Here is a 16,052-nt window from a genome sequence, read left to right as displayed (position 1 = left end):
AAAATTTCACTTCTATCAAAAAATTAGAAAAAAAAATAATAAAAAGAGAAAAAAAAATGGCCACAGGACACGGTGGGACACTTGTGTAGGTGCCGAGCCCCAGAGACAAGTCTGGTGGCAAAAACAATAAGACATGAATTAAGGGGTTAACCCCTTTCTTCCATCTTTCTTTCTCCGTGACTCCTTTCTGCGCTTCAGTTTTGCTCAGAGGCTTAAGTGAAACCTCATGGAACACTCTGCCCTGGCTGGGTCCCCAGGAGCCCCCCTCATCCTCTCTGCACACAAACACAGAGGCGCCGTGTCCCGGCTGTGAATGGAAACCAGCCCCGTCTGGATCCTTGCAGCCCCCGAGCTCCCTGGCCCCCGCTGCTGCCGCCGCCGCACCTGAGCGTGACCTCCGAGGACACCTGTGCCTTTCTTCTCTTATCCTCAGCTGATCACCTCTTCTCCCTCCTCACCACAGGTTTCCCACACTTTTTTTTTTTTTTACCTTTTTTCCTACCAACCCATTTGCTCACGAGAACACCCAGATTTTTAAATGCACCCTTTACGTCTTGGGACATGCCAAATGAACACAATTGGGGGGGGGTGTCGGTGGTGGTTGAGTGCACATGTCACAACACACAGGGACCAAGGTTCAACCCCCTCCCCCCCATCCCAATCTGCAGGAGGGAAAGCTTTGCTTTTCTTTTGGATATGATTTTAGAAATTAAATCACAGATGGAAGTCACGAACATGAGTAAAACTGTACCCCCGACCAAGATGGCGCACCACCAGCTGATAATACAAGGTGAGACGGCCTGGCGTGACTGGCTTTTACCTAACTGGTTCCCGGGCCTCTCGGAGTCGCCTCTGTTACTCCGCCACTCAGACAGACGGTCACCAGCCTGTCGGACTCAGGCTTACCGGTCTGACCGCGGGTGGCAACAAGAGTGAGAATGTGTTTGCTTGTTAAGAACCAGAGCCCTGCTCTCTCAGGCTTGTGGTGGGTGGTGCAGAGAAGCCTTTCTTGCGTAATTATGGTGCATCTCCCAAACCAGGCCCCTGAGCATGGCGACGTGTGACCTTTATAGGGTAGAAAAGGGCTAGTTTTGAATTAGCTCACTTTACTTTATAATGCTTTACTTTCTAAAAATCTGTCATCTTTTTTTGCTGATTTAGAAATAATTGACAAATTTGTAAGATAACAAGGGCACAATTCCACGCAGCCCCCACCACCAGAGTTCCCTGTCCCCTCCCCTCCATTGGAAGCTTCCCTGGTCTTTATCCCTCTGGGAGCAGGGACCCAAATTCTTTATGGGGAGCAGAAGGGGGGAGTTCTGGCTTCTGTCATTGCTTCTCCGCTGGACATGGGTGTTGGCAGGTGGATCCATCCCCCCCAGCCTGTGTCTGTCTGTCCCTGGTGGGGCAGGAATACTTTACTTTTAATAAAATTATGTATTTATTCACTATTGGACAGAGAGAAACAGAAGGGAAGGGGGATAGAGAGGAAGTGAGAGGAGAGCAGGGAGGTGGTGCGCCCAGTTAATAACGCTCACATGTCACTACGTGCCAGGACTCGGATTTGAACCCCTGCTCCCCACCTGCAGGAAGGAAGTTTCCTGAATGGTGAAGCAGGTCTGTAGGTCTCTCTTCTCCTCTCAGTCTTGTCAAATAATTAATAATAATAATAACAGTAACAATAATAAACAGAGAGGGAAAGAGAGACATGCGCATCCCCTACTTGAGCACTCCTGAAGCTTTCCCCCTGCAGGCTGGGACCAGGGCCCTTGAACCCAGGTCCTTGCACACTGTAACACGTGCACTCAGACATGTGCGCCACGCCCTGGCACCTGCTCCCTTCTTTTCTACAAGCCTCTGAGGCAGCTGCTGTCATCCCCACAGCCGCTGAGGGGCGGAGATGTGGAGTAGCTTACGGGGTGAGAAGCTAGGGTCTGAATCCAGAAAGTCGAACAGTGCAGTTCCTGGGCTCAGTCACTGCACCAGGCTGCTCCCTCCAGACCCGGAGAACAGCAACCCGGTTCACACCAGCCACCAGAGCAACCCCGGGGGCCCCTCTCACCTCCGCCATGCCCTCCACCACCTTCTGCGTGTCCACCTGCAGGATGCCGTTCTTTCCTGTGCGGGACACACGCAGCTCGTGCCACTGGCCCAGCGTGAGTGGTTCTGGACTCCTGTGGAGCAAAGCAGACCAGGCTGAGCAACCTTCAGCCGCGATCACCACTCACTCAAGAGCCAGAGCCCCAGACACTAGGAACAGGCAGGGACAGGCTGGGGGATGGAGCCGCCTGCTGATGCCCTGGGCAGACGCCCTCACCTGTGTGTCCTGGAGCCTCCCCTCCCCAGAGCCCTGCCCCACTAGGGACAGACAGACACAGGCTGGGGGTGTGGGTCCACCTGCCAACACCCATGTCCAGCGGAGAAGCAATGACAGAAGCCAGAACTCCCACCTTCTGCTCCCCTTAAAGAATTCTGGTCCCGTGCAGGGGTAGATAGCATAATGGGTATGCAAAGAGACTCTCAAGCCTGAGGCTTCAAAGTCCCAGGTTCAATCCCCTGCACCACCATGAGCCAGAGCTGAAAAAAAAAATACTGGTCCCGAGTTAAGTGCAGGTGGCGCAAAGCACAAGGACCGGCATAAGGATCCTGGTTCGAGCCCCCAGCTCCCCACCTGCAGGGGAGTCGCTTCATAGGCTGTGAAGCAGGTCTGCAGGTGTCTGTCTTTCTCTCCCCCTCTCTGTCTTCTCATCCTCTCTCCATTTCTCTCTGTCTTATCCAACAACGACAACAATAACAACAATAATAACTGCAACAATAAAAATAACAAGGGAAATAAATAAATAAATATTTTTAAAAATTTTTAAAAATTGTTGGTCCATGCTCCCAGAGGGATAACAAATGGGGAAGCTTCCAATGGAGGGGATAGGACAGGGAACCCTGGTGGTGGGAACCATGTGGAACTGTCCTCCTGTTAGCTATAATCTTGTTAATCATTATTACATCACTAATAAAAAAATATTTTTTAAAAGATCACTTACCGGAGTCCAAGTTCTTTCTCTCTCCTAAAGCCTGCCCTGACTCAGACAGTGAAGGGAAGGGGAGGAGGTGCAAGAGAGGACACGGCAAGTGGTCCGTCTCCACGGTGGTTGTTGTTCCTTTCGGGGCTAGGGGAGGGATGGCCCCGCAGGTCCCGGCCGTTACCTGAGAGTGCCGGTGCCCGAGCCGCAGTCAAAGCGGAACTCCACATGCCCCTCGACCATGTTGACGGACACGAAGTCTTTGCTGCCCAGGTCGTAGCTGTAAAGGAGAACTCCATCGCCAGAGTCGGGCCGGAAGGTGAGCTCAAACTCCATGAAGGACAGGTAGTGGTCGGGCCCCAGTGGCCAGCTGACCACCGCGTAGGACTTTAGAGACTCTCTGAACTGCGGGATGACCACGGTGAAACCTGAGGGGCAGAGGCGGCGTCAGAGGCCCCCGTGGCAGTCTGCCATCTCCTTTCCCCCTGGGGCACAGAGCTAAGCCGCCAGCCCTAGCTGCCCTGTGACTCGCAGCTGGGGAGAGTTGTGGTGGGGTTCTGCAGAGCCAGTGAGATGTATGGACGTGGGGGACTTAGTATCCAGTACCCCAGGTCCGGGCCTCTATAAGTCCCCTCCATCCTGCATGCGTCCTCTCTCTGCAGACCCACTGCCTGAATGAAGCAGTCAGTGATGCCCCAAGGATCTGCCCGTGCAGCCGCCAGGAAGGGCCTCCTGTGTCTCTGAGTGTCTGGGGTGTCAGAGATCACCCTGTGTCTCTGAGTGCCTTTGTATCTGAGTGCCTGTGTCTCTGAGTGCCTGTGTCTCTGCGTACCTGTGTCTCTGAGTGTCTGTGTCTCTGAGTGTCTGAGTCTCTGAGTGTCTGTGTCTCTGAGTGTCTGTGTCTCTGAGTGTCTGTGTCTCTGAGTGTCTGAGTCTCTGAGAGCCTGTGTCTCTGAGTGCCTGTGTCTCTGAGTGCCTGTGTCTCTGAGTGTCTGTGTCTCTGAGTGTCTGTGTCTCTGAGTGCCTGTGTCTCTGAGTGCCTGTGTCTCTGAGTGTCTGTGTCTCTGCGTGCCTGTGTCTCTGAGTGCCTGTGTCTCTGAGTGTCTGTGTCTCTGAGTGCCTGTGTCTCTGCGTGCCTGTGTCTCTGAGTGCCTGTGTCTCTGAGTGCCTGTGTCTCTGAGTGTCTGTGTCTCTGAGTGCCTGTGTCTCTGAGTGTCTGTGTCTCTGAGTGCCTGTGTCTCTGAGTGTCTGTGTCTCTGAGTGTCTGTGTCTCTGAGTGCCTGTGTCTCTGAGTGTCTGTGTCTCTGAGTGCCTGTGTCTCTGAGTGCCTGTGTCTCTGAGTGTCTGTGTCTCTGAGTGCCTGTGTCTCTGAGTGTCTGTGTCTCTGAGTGCCTGTGTCTCTGAGTGTCTGTGTCTCTGAGTGCCTGTGTCTCTGAGTGTTTGTGTCTCTGAGTGCCTGTGTCTCTGAGTGTTTGTGTCTCTGAGTGCCTGTGTCTCTGAGTGTCTGTGTCTCTGAGTGCCTGTGTCTCTGAGTGTCTGTGTCTCTGAGTGCCTGTGTCTCTGAGTGCCTGTGTCTGGCAGAGATCACCCCAGCACACACACACTCACAGAGGCTGACAGTGACCTGAGCACGGATTAACCTCTATTCCCTTTGTTGTTTGTTTTAAAGGTTTTGTTTGTACTATCTTTATTTATTTATTGGATAAAGGCAGCCAGAAACTGAGAGGGAACGAGGAGATAGAGAGGGAGAGAGGCAGAGAGACACCTGCAGCCCTGCTCCACCACTCGTGAAGCTTTCCCCCTGCATGTGGGAACCGGGGGGCTCGAACCTGGGTCCTTGTGCACTGTGATGTGTGCACTCAACCAGGTGTGGCACCACCCGGCCCCTACTAACCTCTATTTCTAAGGCTAGGGAAGCCTGAGGTGGTAGAGAGGCCTTTCTTCTCTATGACACCAGAGCTGAGATTATAGAGGATGAAAAAAGAGAAAAACTTCCCTAGTGTGGTGTCTAGCTCCAAATCTGACTCACTGGTAGGTAGAAAGCTTTTGATATTAACATAACATAACATAACATAACATAACATAACATAACATAACATAACATACAGTGTAGTGTAGTGTGATGCAATATGATGCATACTTGCATCTACATACAGACTATTCAGCCTAGACAGCTTTTTTGTATTTATATATGCATGACTGTGTGTATATTTATAGAATCTCTTTTGTGCTATTTTTCTATTTATTTACTCACTTGCTTATTGTTGGAGAGAGACAGAGAGACACCACTCGTGAAGCTTTCTCCCTGCAGGTGGGGACCAGGGGCTTGAACCGGGTCCTTGAGCTCTGTCATGTGTGCCTTCAACCAGGTGTGCCACTGCTTGGTCCCTTTTATATGCTCTCTGCCGGTATCTACTTGTGTAGTGTTGAGAGTTGAGCCAGTTCAGCACAGTCCCAGAAGAATAAACAAGGTCACTTTTGTCCCACCCTGGTCTTTTTTTTTTTTTTTTTTTTGAGATTGAAGCCATTGCTATTCAAGGACCCTTCGCATCTATGTGACTCAGTGTGCGGAGCGTCTTTAGTGGGGAATTTCAGTAACTCTCAAACTCACATCTTAATTTTTACAATCGATTTGAAAAAAAGTCGAAACAATCTGAAGTTTGTGTAGAAATACCAGGAGTATGGATGAATGAACAGTGACTGAAGGTTAGATGGTGAATACAGTTAGCACAGCTTTAAACCCCACCAAGGCACACTCATATTGCTGGCTGTGGAAAAGAGACATTCACACACCACTGCCACCCTGGCCTTGACCGTGTCTCCATTCCTGGACTTCTCTCTGCCACTGCCAGACATCTGAGGAGTGCGGCCATAAAGACCCTCAGTCACTTTGGGTGTAGACCTTGCCGACACGGGCTGTCAGCATTAGTGACTGGCCAAGAGGAGCCCGCTGGGCCTTGCTGGGCACCTCCTGGCTGGTAGAGTGAACTTATCTGTCGGACCCGGCCCTGGGAGACTGTCTGCAGAGTGCTTGCGCTGAGTGATGGGAGCGAGTCACTTGCAGTCAGCACTCTCCATCCACCGCTCTCCTTCTCACCCTGTTCACAGTGTCGACCCTTGAAGCCCAGGGGACACAGGCAGATGTAGGAGTCGGCCGAGGATGCCGTGCAGCTGCCGCCATTGACACAGGAGGCTTCGTCACAGACGCCACTGCTGCACTCCCCTAAAGGAACAAGGGGCCAGAGTCAGCCATCCGTCCATCCGTCCGTCCTGCCGCCCAGCCAGGGTGATGGGGCTGAGCAGGCCACAGCCCAGGGTCCCGAAGAAATGCCGCGCGGGGAGTCTGTGATGGCGTACCCAGTGAAGTGCACGCAGCGCAAAGCACAAGGACACACACACAAACCAGGGTTCAAGCCCCTGCCCTCTCACCGCCCACAGGAGCGAAGCTTCACAGGCAGGGAGACAGGCAGCCCGTCTGGGAGACCCCAGCCCGCCGGGCAGCCACCTACCCACTTCGGCGCCACGCAGAGCTACCCCCAGCGGCCAGGGCCTCATGTCCAAGGTCTTTCCATTGACGGTGAGCAGCTGCACGCAGCCGTGGAAGCCTCGGCAGGTCCCTGTCGCTCTGGCCAGCAGGTGAGCACTGGGGGCCCCACCGAGATAGAGGGGTGTCCGGAAGGTGATCTTGCTGTACTCGCCCTTAGGAAAGATGGACGTGGTCACTGACCATTGTGCTGTCCCCCGCCCAGCTGGACTCTGATCACAGCCGCCGTCCGGCCGCCTCACTGGCTAAGCTGTGTGTCCTCAGCCCACGGCCGACTCCTTTCCGGTGGTCATCCTTGTAACACAGCCCACCAGCCTGCGGCAACTCTTAGAGGGCTGGCGGCAGAGCACAGGGATGCTCTGTGCGTGGCTGAGTGAAGAACACTGTGAGAGTCGTTCCTAGCCTCCCTGTTTCCCATGTCATACAACTTGCTTTTATTTTATTATCTTTGTTTATCTGATAGACAGCCAGAAATCAAGAGGAAGGGGGAGGTAGAGAAGGAGAGAGACAGAGAGACACCTGCAGGCCTGCTTCACCACTCGCAACGCTTTCTCCCTGCAGGAGGGGACCGGGTCGAACCCAAGTCCTAGGGCACTGTGACCTGTGCACTCAGCCAGGCGCGTCACCACCCGGCCCTTCACACAGCTTCCGAGAGAGTCACTATAGGGGCCTGTGAGCTGATTGTTATTGAGCTTCCTGGTTTGAAACTGTGAGACATTCTCCTATGTGTTGCTTCCAATACCGTTTTCCATCCCATCCTTATGCTAATGTTTTGAACCCAAGTCCAAAGTTTCTTGGTTCCTATGAACTCCAACGTATTTTCCTGGCATCTGGGTGAGTCTGTGTTTCCTTTATCCTGGCTGCTCCTTCCTTGGACATGCATGCACCCATTACCCCCTGCATTCCTAGGCAATGCACTTTAGTCCTTGTTCTTTGCAATGTCTGAGTTCCAAATGGATGAGTAATTTCTGGGGGTGAGGAGTGATCCAAGAGCCCAGGCCTTTATAGAGCATGGCACGCCAGCAGACAGACTTGGCTCCGGGAGCCCAGGAGAAGAGCAGCGTGAGCGCACGGGCAGAGAGACTCCGAGCTACAGTTCCCCTCAGGGAGCACAAGGCTGCCTGACTATGGTAATGGCCTTGGCCACCTGTGAAGCGACTGCCCTGCAGGTGGGGAGCCGGGGGTTTGAACCAGAATCCTTACGCCGGTCCTTGCGCTTTGCACCAAGTGCACTTAACCCGCTGCGCTACCTCCTGACTCCCTCTGGAACTAGTTTCTGAATCCATAGGTTTGTGCCACCCTGACCTTAAAGGCGAGCTTTGAGTTTGGTACCCATAGTGGCTCCCAGTCCTCCAACCTGTGTCCTCCTCTCCCCCCCCCCCGGCTTTGTTTTTGTTGTCCTTGTGGAAAGAGGACCTGTGTTTGTGTTTGCGTCCACAGTGCCGTGCTAGCTCCTTCTCCCAGGGCACGGTGGGATAGGCACTCATCCCAACACCCTGAGTCCCGTGGCGGACAGAATGACCGGTCTGAACCCCTCCACGTCTGACTCTGCCTTTTCCAGTGAAGCCTGTTGGGGAAGCTTTGGGTGGAAGACATTGCAGAAAGCCTCACTCACCGGGGACCGGCCGGCCACTGCGGTGCCGTTGTTGACCTGCAGCAGCCCTTGGACCCCGTCTCTGTAGAGTTTCACCGTGTTCCAGGTCCCCAGCTTGATTCTGGACTCACTCGTGATGACCGCGACCCCACTGCCACAGTTGAACCTGCAGGGGGAGGAGATGAGGACAGGAGTCTCAGGGGCCCATCTCCTGGGAGGGTGTGGTGGGCATTGCTTCTGGAACAGCGGCTGCTCTCAGAGCCAGGCTGCTGAGAGCTTCAATGGAAGCTATTTACGTCTATACACAGAAGAACTAGGTGCTTCCTCGCGGGGAGGAATGAGTCCAGCTGTCTTTAATTTCACTGGAATACTAGACCTTCTTGAATATGGTTTCTAAGCATCTGAGAAAAAGATGGACAGTTAAGGTCCTCCCTTGGGTTTTCAGAGATAAGCATGTGCTCAAAATGGATTCAAGGTGCACTCTACCTCCTGAAATCCCCATCGGGACTTTCAATAATTTTCAAAAAGAAAGGACCAGCCCAGTGTCTCCCAGAGCCTCCCCTCCCCAGAGCCCTGCCCCACTAGGGACAGACAGACACAGGCTGGGGGTGTGGATCCACCTGTCAACACCCATGTCCAGCAGAGAAGCAATGACAGAAGCCAGAACTCCCACCTTCTGCTGCCCATAAAGAATTTGGGTCCCTGCTCCCAGAGGGGGAGATGACCAGAGGGCTCTGAACTCCAACTCCATCAGGACCCAGAGAGAGAAGAGGAAAAACAACAAGAAATAATCTTCTGTTATCTTGACATTAATACAAATAGTTTTATCTGCCAATTAAAAAAAAATAGTCGGCCCAAGTCTGTAGCCTCGGGAGAAGCACTGCAGTATCCAGTGGAGGGAATGGGGACACGGAACTCTGGTGGTAGGAATGGTGTGGGACTGTACCCGTTATAATTTTGGAAATCAATATTAAATCACTAATATTAATGTAAGACAAACGGGGGTGCCTACTGAGTGCTTGCTGTGGGTCAGACAGGGCTCTCAGCACTTCCTGCATTAACTCAGAGAATCCCAAGAGCCCCTGGAGGAAAGATAACCTAAGGCCAGCCGAGTCATTTCTGAGGGCCAGACACAAGGATCTGAACCAGCGCAGTTTGGAGAAGAGCAGTTAATTCCTGCTGTTCACCCTCTGGCATGTCCAGTGAACACCCTCACAAGGGTGGTGCACCAGACCCACTGCCACCAAGCCCAGCCCCCCGCAGAAAGTCACGCACCAGCTAGAAATGGCTCCCCACATGTGACTGCAGAGAGACGACACAGACAGACAGATCACCCCCGCCTCACGGGAGCAGGAGGAAGGAGGCGGTGGCTCTGGGAACCCTCAGGAGGCTGTAGGTACCTCTCTGCCGCCCAGAGCCCTCAGCCATGTCTCAGGAGGAGCAGGACGGCTCCGGCCTTGTCCCTACCACATGCGGCAACGGGGGCTGCTGGATGGAAGGCACCGGGCCGGCTTGGCTCACAGCTGGCTTCTGAGGATCAAGGGCGAACACCTGCTGCGTGTGGGCGTGTGCCGAGAGCTGTGCTGAACACTAACGGGCTGCAGGCTGCCAGCTCAGGCTTCAGAGAGAAGCCTGCAGTCTGCTGTCCTCTCAGTTACAGGAGAGCGTGTGTGTGTGTGTGTGTGCATGCGTGTGCATGTGTGCGCGCACATGTGTGTGTGCACGTGTGCGTGTGTGCGCGCGTGTGTGCATGTATGTGCACGTGCATGCGTGCATGTGTGTGTGTGCATGTCTGTAGTGTGACTGGAAGTACACATACTACGAAAAACAAAGCAGATGCTGGCCAAGTCTAGACTGCTGCACAAAAGTAAAAATCTCTGGGTAGAGTATGAGGGCAGACTTTTCAGCTTCACTCTGGGGGCGGGGGGCAGGGACACCGACCTTTGGTGGCAGGAATGTGTTACCTCCTCTTAGCCTGGAGTCTTATAAACCACTATTCAGTCAAATGATGTATCCATTTGAAGATATCATGGGAAATAGAATTTGAAAATGCTCAGGCTCTGGGCAGGAGTTCCCTGACCAGGTCCAGGGCCTCCAAAGGGACTTGTTTCCTGATCTCCCTTTTTTTTCTTTTTTATTGTGTTTATTGCTGCATTTGTTACACACTATGCTACAGGTACCTGTATGATGAACATCTGTAGATAGAACGCGAAGTGCCGTGGCTCAGGGCACGTTACCTGAACTGGAGTGCTCTCTGGATGATGGCCAGGGACATGAAATCCCCTCTCCCGTGCTCGTTGTCCCCACAGAAGAGCAGCAAGCCGTCAGCATCCGCCTGTCATCACACACACAGACGCCACACGTCTCCTGAGCGCCCCGTCCTCCACGGAGCACGGCCTGCAGCCGCTCCACTACCAACTTGGGCTTTGCTGTCTGCGGTCCCTTTACAAAGGGACAGACATACGGACCGGGACTCACTCCCAGACCCCATGCCCAGCTCGTTCTCAAGGCACAAGAGGCGGGACAGGCACCTCGAGCAGGGCAGCCGGGGGCAGGGAGGCCCCACAGCAGAACTGCTCTTGGCGTGGCTTCCTGAACCCACAGAAGTGGCAGGTACAGGGGTCACAGCCACAGTGATGCTGTTCTTACCTGTGTCGGGTTCTATTCTCACCAAAGAACACTCCATTTTGCCCCTTTATTTATTTATTCTTTTGTTTTACTAGCGATTCAATGTTGATTTATAAAACTGCATATCAACAGGGGTACAATCCCACGCCGTTCCCACCAGAGCTCTGAATCCCCAGCCCTCCACTGCAGACCCCGCGGCTCTCCCAAGGCTGCAGACAGGGGCTGACTGTCACCTCCACAACTCTCTGTCTGCATCTGCACACAACTGGCCCCTGTTTCTTCCAGGTCCCGTCCTCTCTTCCCCTCCAGTCCCTTATTTTTCCCCTCCCCTCAATCAGGAGAAGTGTGCTACTCCAGAGGACTAGCTTCTTGCCTTCCATCCAGAGAAGAGGCCAGTGCGTGTACCTCCAAACAAAATAACAAAGTGACAAACAGCTGCGCACAGTTTTCAGCCCCCCTGCACTTGCTAGGATGAGACAGATCATCTTTGAGACACTCAACACTGGGACCAGGGCCTCAAAAGGGACTTGATCACCAAATTCTCTTTTTCTTTTAACTAATTAATTGTCTTTATTTTTACTGAAGAGACAGCCAGAAATCCAGAGGAAAGTGGGGGAGGTAGAGAGGGAGAGAGGCAGAGAGACACCTCCAGCCCTGCTTCACCACTTGCAAAGCTTTCCCCCTGCAGGTGGGGACCGGGGGCTCAAACCCGGGTCCTTGAGCCCTGTAACACATGCAGTGGACCAGGTGTGCCACCACCCTATTTATTTATAGATAGAGACAGACATTCATTGAGAGGGGTGGGGGAGATAGACAGGAAGAGAGACAGAGACACACACTTGCAGCCCTGCTTCACCACTCATGAAACCTCCCCCCTGCAGGTGGGGACCGGGGGCTTGAACCCAGGTCGTTGTGCGCTGTAATGTGTGCGCACTCAACCAGGTGGGCCACCACCCAGCCCCAGATCTCCAAGTCGCCTTAAGTAGCCAGAAGAGTCCTTTCAAGCTGAAATCACTGGCTGAATTTTGAGCGGCACTTGGTTCAGGCTAGAGAGACTCCGCTGGGTCTTCCTCAGTGCTGTGGCTGCATCAGTCACGACTGTGCAGCTGTCTAGCCGCAGGCACAGCAAGGCGACTCCTCTAAAAAGGGGCTTGGCTGCTGGATTGCCTCAAAGCCAAGGACTCTGGGGAGGGCATGGGAGTGGGGCGCTAGCGTCTTGGTTCAGGATGGGGGAGAAGGACCTACGTTGGAGGTGAGAGAGTTTTGCAGACACCCATCACAGTGAGATGATTTTAGCCAGGTATCAATGGCTGAACTATAAGCCATTAACCTTCCGGTACAATGACATAAATAAATAAACAAACAAAACTAAAAAAAAATGGGATTAGAGGTTGCTGGAGAAATGGCTCGTTGGAGTAGAGTGACCACCCTTGTGACTGAGGCCCCAGTCCCCACCCAGCACTGCACATGAAGGAAAATCACAAACACCAGGCCGGACCTTCAGGACAGAGAATGCACAGCGCCCTCTGAAATTCTGGCCTGGACTGATGGTGAACGTGACTGGGACCCTGACATCCTCGCAGGGGAGCTTCAGCCCTGCCATTTCAGTGCTCAGACTACACTGCCTGCCCAGCTTTCACGCCTCAAGCTGTGATCACACCCACTGTTCCCGCAACTCTGAGGACTGATTTAAAGACGAGGTCCTGGGGGCTGGGCAGGGGTGCACTTGGTTGAGCGCACACATTACACTGAGCAAGAACCCAGGTTCAAGACCCCGGTCCCCATCTGCAGGGGGAAAGCTTTGTGAATGGTGAAGCAGGGCTGCAGTTGTCTCTCGGTCTCTCTCCCTTTCTATCTCCCCTCTCCTTCTCAATTGCCGTCTCTCTCCAATAATAAAACATATATATATATCTGTACTTCCACACCCTGAGAATAAAGAGCAAACATGGAGGCACCTCTCACACGTTCTGACCTCAAAACAGATAACAGGACCATGCCATTCAAAACTGCTTATTACTGAAACCACAACAGTTATACAGACCAGCAGACTAGCACAGAAAGCCCAGAAATAAGTCCCCACACTTACAGATGCTTATTGATAATTTTGGCGGGGGGGGGGGCAGGTGTTGGTGCACCTGGTTGAGCATACTTATTACAGTGCACAAGGACCTGGGTTCAAGCCCTGGTCCCCACCTGCAGGGGGAAGCTTTGCAAGTGGTGAAGCAGGGCTGCAGGTGTCTCTCTGTCTCTCTCCCTCTCTACTTCCTCTTCTCTCTGGATTTCTGACTGTGTGTCTCTACCCAATAAATAAATAAAGATGATAAAGAAAATAAAAACTGAAAAGACAGGGTCCTTCTCACCGATGGCTGACCTCCCTGCTCCACCCCTCCCACCCCTGTGGACTCAGCACACTGGGGTTCACACACTCATCACACAGCAAGGCCTCTTACCCGAAATTCAAGAGTGATCTCAAATGTCTGGAAAGAGTTCTTCAAATGTTCAAAGGCCATAAAAGACTGTCCGGAGAATTGAGGATACTGTATAGCAATCTCTGGAAAGAGAAAAAGGACAGTGTCAAAGAGTGTCTCTTCATTTAAAAAAAAATTTAATATTTTTTATATTTACTTCCTTTTGTTGCACTTGTTGTTTTATTATTGTAGTTATTGTTGCTGTTATTGATGTCATCGTTGTTGGACAGGACAGAGAGAAATGGAGAGAGGAGGGGAAGACAGAGAGGGGGAGAGAAAGACAGACACCTGCAGACCTGCTTCACCGCCTGTGAAGCGACTCCCCTGCAGGTGGGGAGCCGGGGGCTCGAACCGGGATCCTTATGCCGGTCCTTGCGCTTTGCGCCATGTGCACTTAACCCACTGCGCTACTGCTCAACTCCCTTATTTTTTTTATTCTTTATTTATTGGATACAGACAGCCAGAAATCAAGAGGAAAGGGGGAGACAGAGAAGGAGAGAGACAGAGAGACACCCACAGCCCTGCTTCCCCAGGGAAGCTTTCTCCCTGCAGGTGGGGGCTGTGGGCTTGAACCCTGGTCCTTGCGCACTGTAATATGTGCCTCAACCACGTGTGCCACCACCGAGGCCCCTTCTTCACTTCTTCCGTGTAAAAATGAAAACACAATGCTCAGTCACGAAGAGGTGGAAAACCCATGGATCAGGGGAGTCGGTGGTAGCGCAGCGGGTTAAGCGCACATGGCGCAAAGTGCAAGGACCGGCGGAAGGATCCCGGTTCGAGCCCCCGCTCCCCACCTGCAGGGGAGTCACTTCACAGGTGGTGAAGCAGGTCTGCAGGTGTCTGTCTTTCTCTCCCCCTCTCTGTCTTCCCCTCCTCTCTCCATTTCTCTTTGTCCTATCCAACAATGACAACGTCAATAACAACAACAATAAAAAACAACGAGGACAACAAAAGAGAATAAATAAATAAACATTTAAAACTTTAAAAAAATATATTAAAAAGAAAAAAAGCTCACAGACCAGCTATGAAGATCCAGCTGCCAGATTCTCTGTTTGTCCCTATAACTCACATTTCAAGGGACATCGTGACTCTGAATTTCTTTTTTTTTTTTTAAATTAATTTATTTATAAAATGGAAACACTGACAAAATGCTGAATTTTTTAAGAAGCTGGAATGGTGGGAAATTTCATTTGCTACACTAAAAAGAAATTACGTTTTGTTGCTATTGTTTGTGTTTTTGCCAACAAGGCTGGAGCATGGGGCCTGCAAGACTCTCCCATCCTTGGAGACTTTTTTTTAGTGATTTAATATTATTTACAAAGTGATGAGATAGCAGGAGAGTGACTCCACACCCTTCCCACCACCAGTCTGTGTCCCCATCCCTCCACTGGAAACTGCAGTGGTTCTCAAAGGTCACAGACATGGGCCGTAATTTCTGTATCTATCTATTTTATATACATTGGCCTTTTTTTTGTTTTGGTATGGTCCTGCCATTTCTTTCTTTCTTTCTTTCTTTCTTTCTTTCTTTCTTTCTTTCTTTCTTCCTTCCTTCCTTCCTTCCTTCCTTCCTTCCTTCCTTTTCTTCTTTTTTTTTTTGCCTCCGGGGTGATTGCTGGGACTTAGTGCTTACATTAGGAACCCACTGCTCCTGGAGGCTTTTTTTTTCTTCCTTGCCCTTGTTGTTTTTTGTTGTTATTGCTGTTATTGTTATTGCTGTCATTGTTGATGGACAGGACAGAGAGAAATGGAGAGAAGAGGGGAAGACAGAGAGGGGGAGAGAGAGACAGACACCTGCAGACCTGCTTCACCGCCTGTGAAGCGACTCCCCTGCAGGTGGGGAGCCGGGGGCTCGAACCGGGATCCTTGAGTGCGCTTTGTGCCATGTGCGCTTGACCCGCTGCACTAACGCCAGTCCCTCCATCTCTTCCTTTCTAAGTCACACCTCCACCTGTTAAGACTCCTGAGTGTCCTTCCTTTTGTCCTCCTGTCTCTCAGGGTCCTGATGGATTGGGGTTCAGAGGCCTCTGGTCGTCCTCCCCGTCCACCCCAGCCAGTCTGACAGCAACTGTGCAGTAGACGCCCGGCCCGGCCTCACCGCGAGGAGCCGCTGCTTGTCCCACGAGTCCTGCCTCTGCCACACTGGGGTCGCCACCTGACTGGGAACCCGGCTCTGTAGCTGGTCGGATGCCGGGCTCACAGAAAGGGGCCCTCGGTCCCGCCCGAGCCCCTCTCCCCCGGGGGACCTACCTTGCGAGCACTGGTCCCCGGCTCGGCCCAGCTGGCAGAAGCAGCGCGAGCCGCCCCAGGTGTAGTCAGGCATGCAGGAGCTGCCGGCGGGGCAGACCATCTCATCACAGGATGCGCCCGGGAGCCCGGCCGGCAGGGCCGCCCCTGTCCCTGTCCCTGTCCTCTCCACCACCGAGGCGGCGGGGCTGGGAGGCCGTGAACGCGTCTTCAGGACCTGTGCGGGAGGCGCCTGGGGCTGCGAGTCCTCCCTCCTTCCCGGGACAGCAGGATGGGGCTGCGACCAGAAGTCAGGACAATGATCAGGACAATGAGCCTGTGTCGCTGTGAGCGAGGCCCGGTCCTCGCATGTCCCCTTGTCCCCATAGCCTGATGGCGCACAGAGCCGGCGGACAAGGAGCCTGAGGCCGGGCCAGGCGGTGGCGCACAGGGCTGAGCGCCGCACATCACAGCGCACGGGGACCCGGGTTCAGGCCGCCAGCCCCCACCTGCAGGGGAAAACTCCACAAGTGGTGAAGCAGGGCTGCAGGAGACTCTCTGTCTCTCTCCTCCCTTAT

General features: G+C 52.9%; 1 protein-coding gene across 1 annotated transcript in view; it reads right to left on the bottom strand.

The window, feature by feature from the left end:
- Positions 1–16,052, bottom strand: part of EGFLAM (EGF like, fibronectin type III and laminin G domains) — an 81,134-nt gene that overhangs the window by 24,300 nt on the left and 40,782 nt on the right. The window contains exons 3-10 of the mRNA XM_060190967.1: positions 15,499–15,772; positions 13,234–13,334; positions 10,393–10,490; positions 8,177–8,321; positions 6,527–6,716; positions 6,115–6,240; positions 3,202–3,445; positions 2,063–2,174 (exon numbers count right to left, since the gene is read on the bottom strand). Of these exons, the coding sequence (XP_060046950.1) occupies positions 2,063–2,174; positions 3,202–3,445; positions 6,115–6,240; positions 6,527–6,716; positions 8,177–8,321; positions 10,393–10,490; positions 13,234–13,334; positions 15,499–15,772 (1,290 nt within the window). The remainder of the gene's footprint in view (positions 1–2,062; positions 2,175–3,201; positions 3,446–6,114; positions 6,241–6,526; positions 6,717–8,176; positions 8,322–10,392; positions 10,491–13,233; positions 13,335–15,498; positions 15,773–16,052) is intronic.

This window comes from Erinaceus europaeus, chromosome 5 (genome assembly GCF_950295315.1).
Source record: "Erinaceus europaeus chromosome 5, mEriEur2.1, whole genome shotgun sequence".
NCBI lineage: Eukaryota > Metazoa > Chordata > Mammalia > Eulipotyphla > Erinaceidae > Erinaceus > Erinaceus europaeus.
The sequence above is the reverse complement of the archived record's forward strand: the minus strand, read 5'-3'. Positions and strand labels throughout refer to the sequence as shown.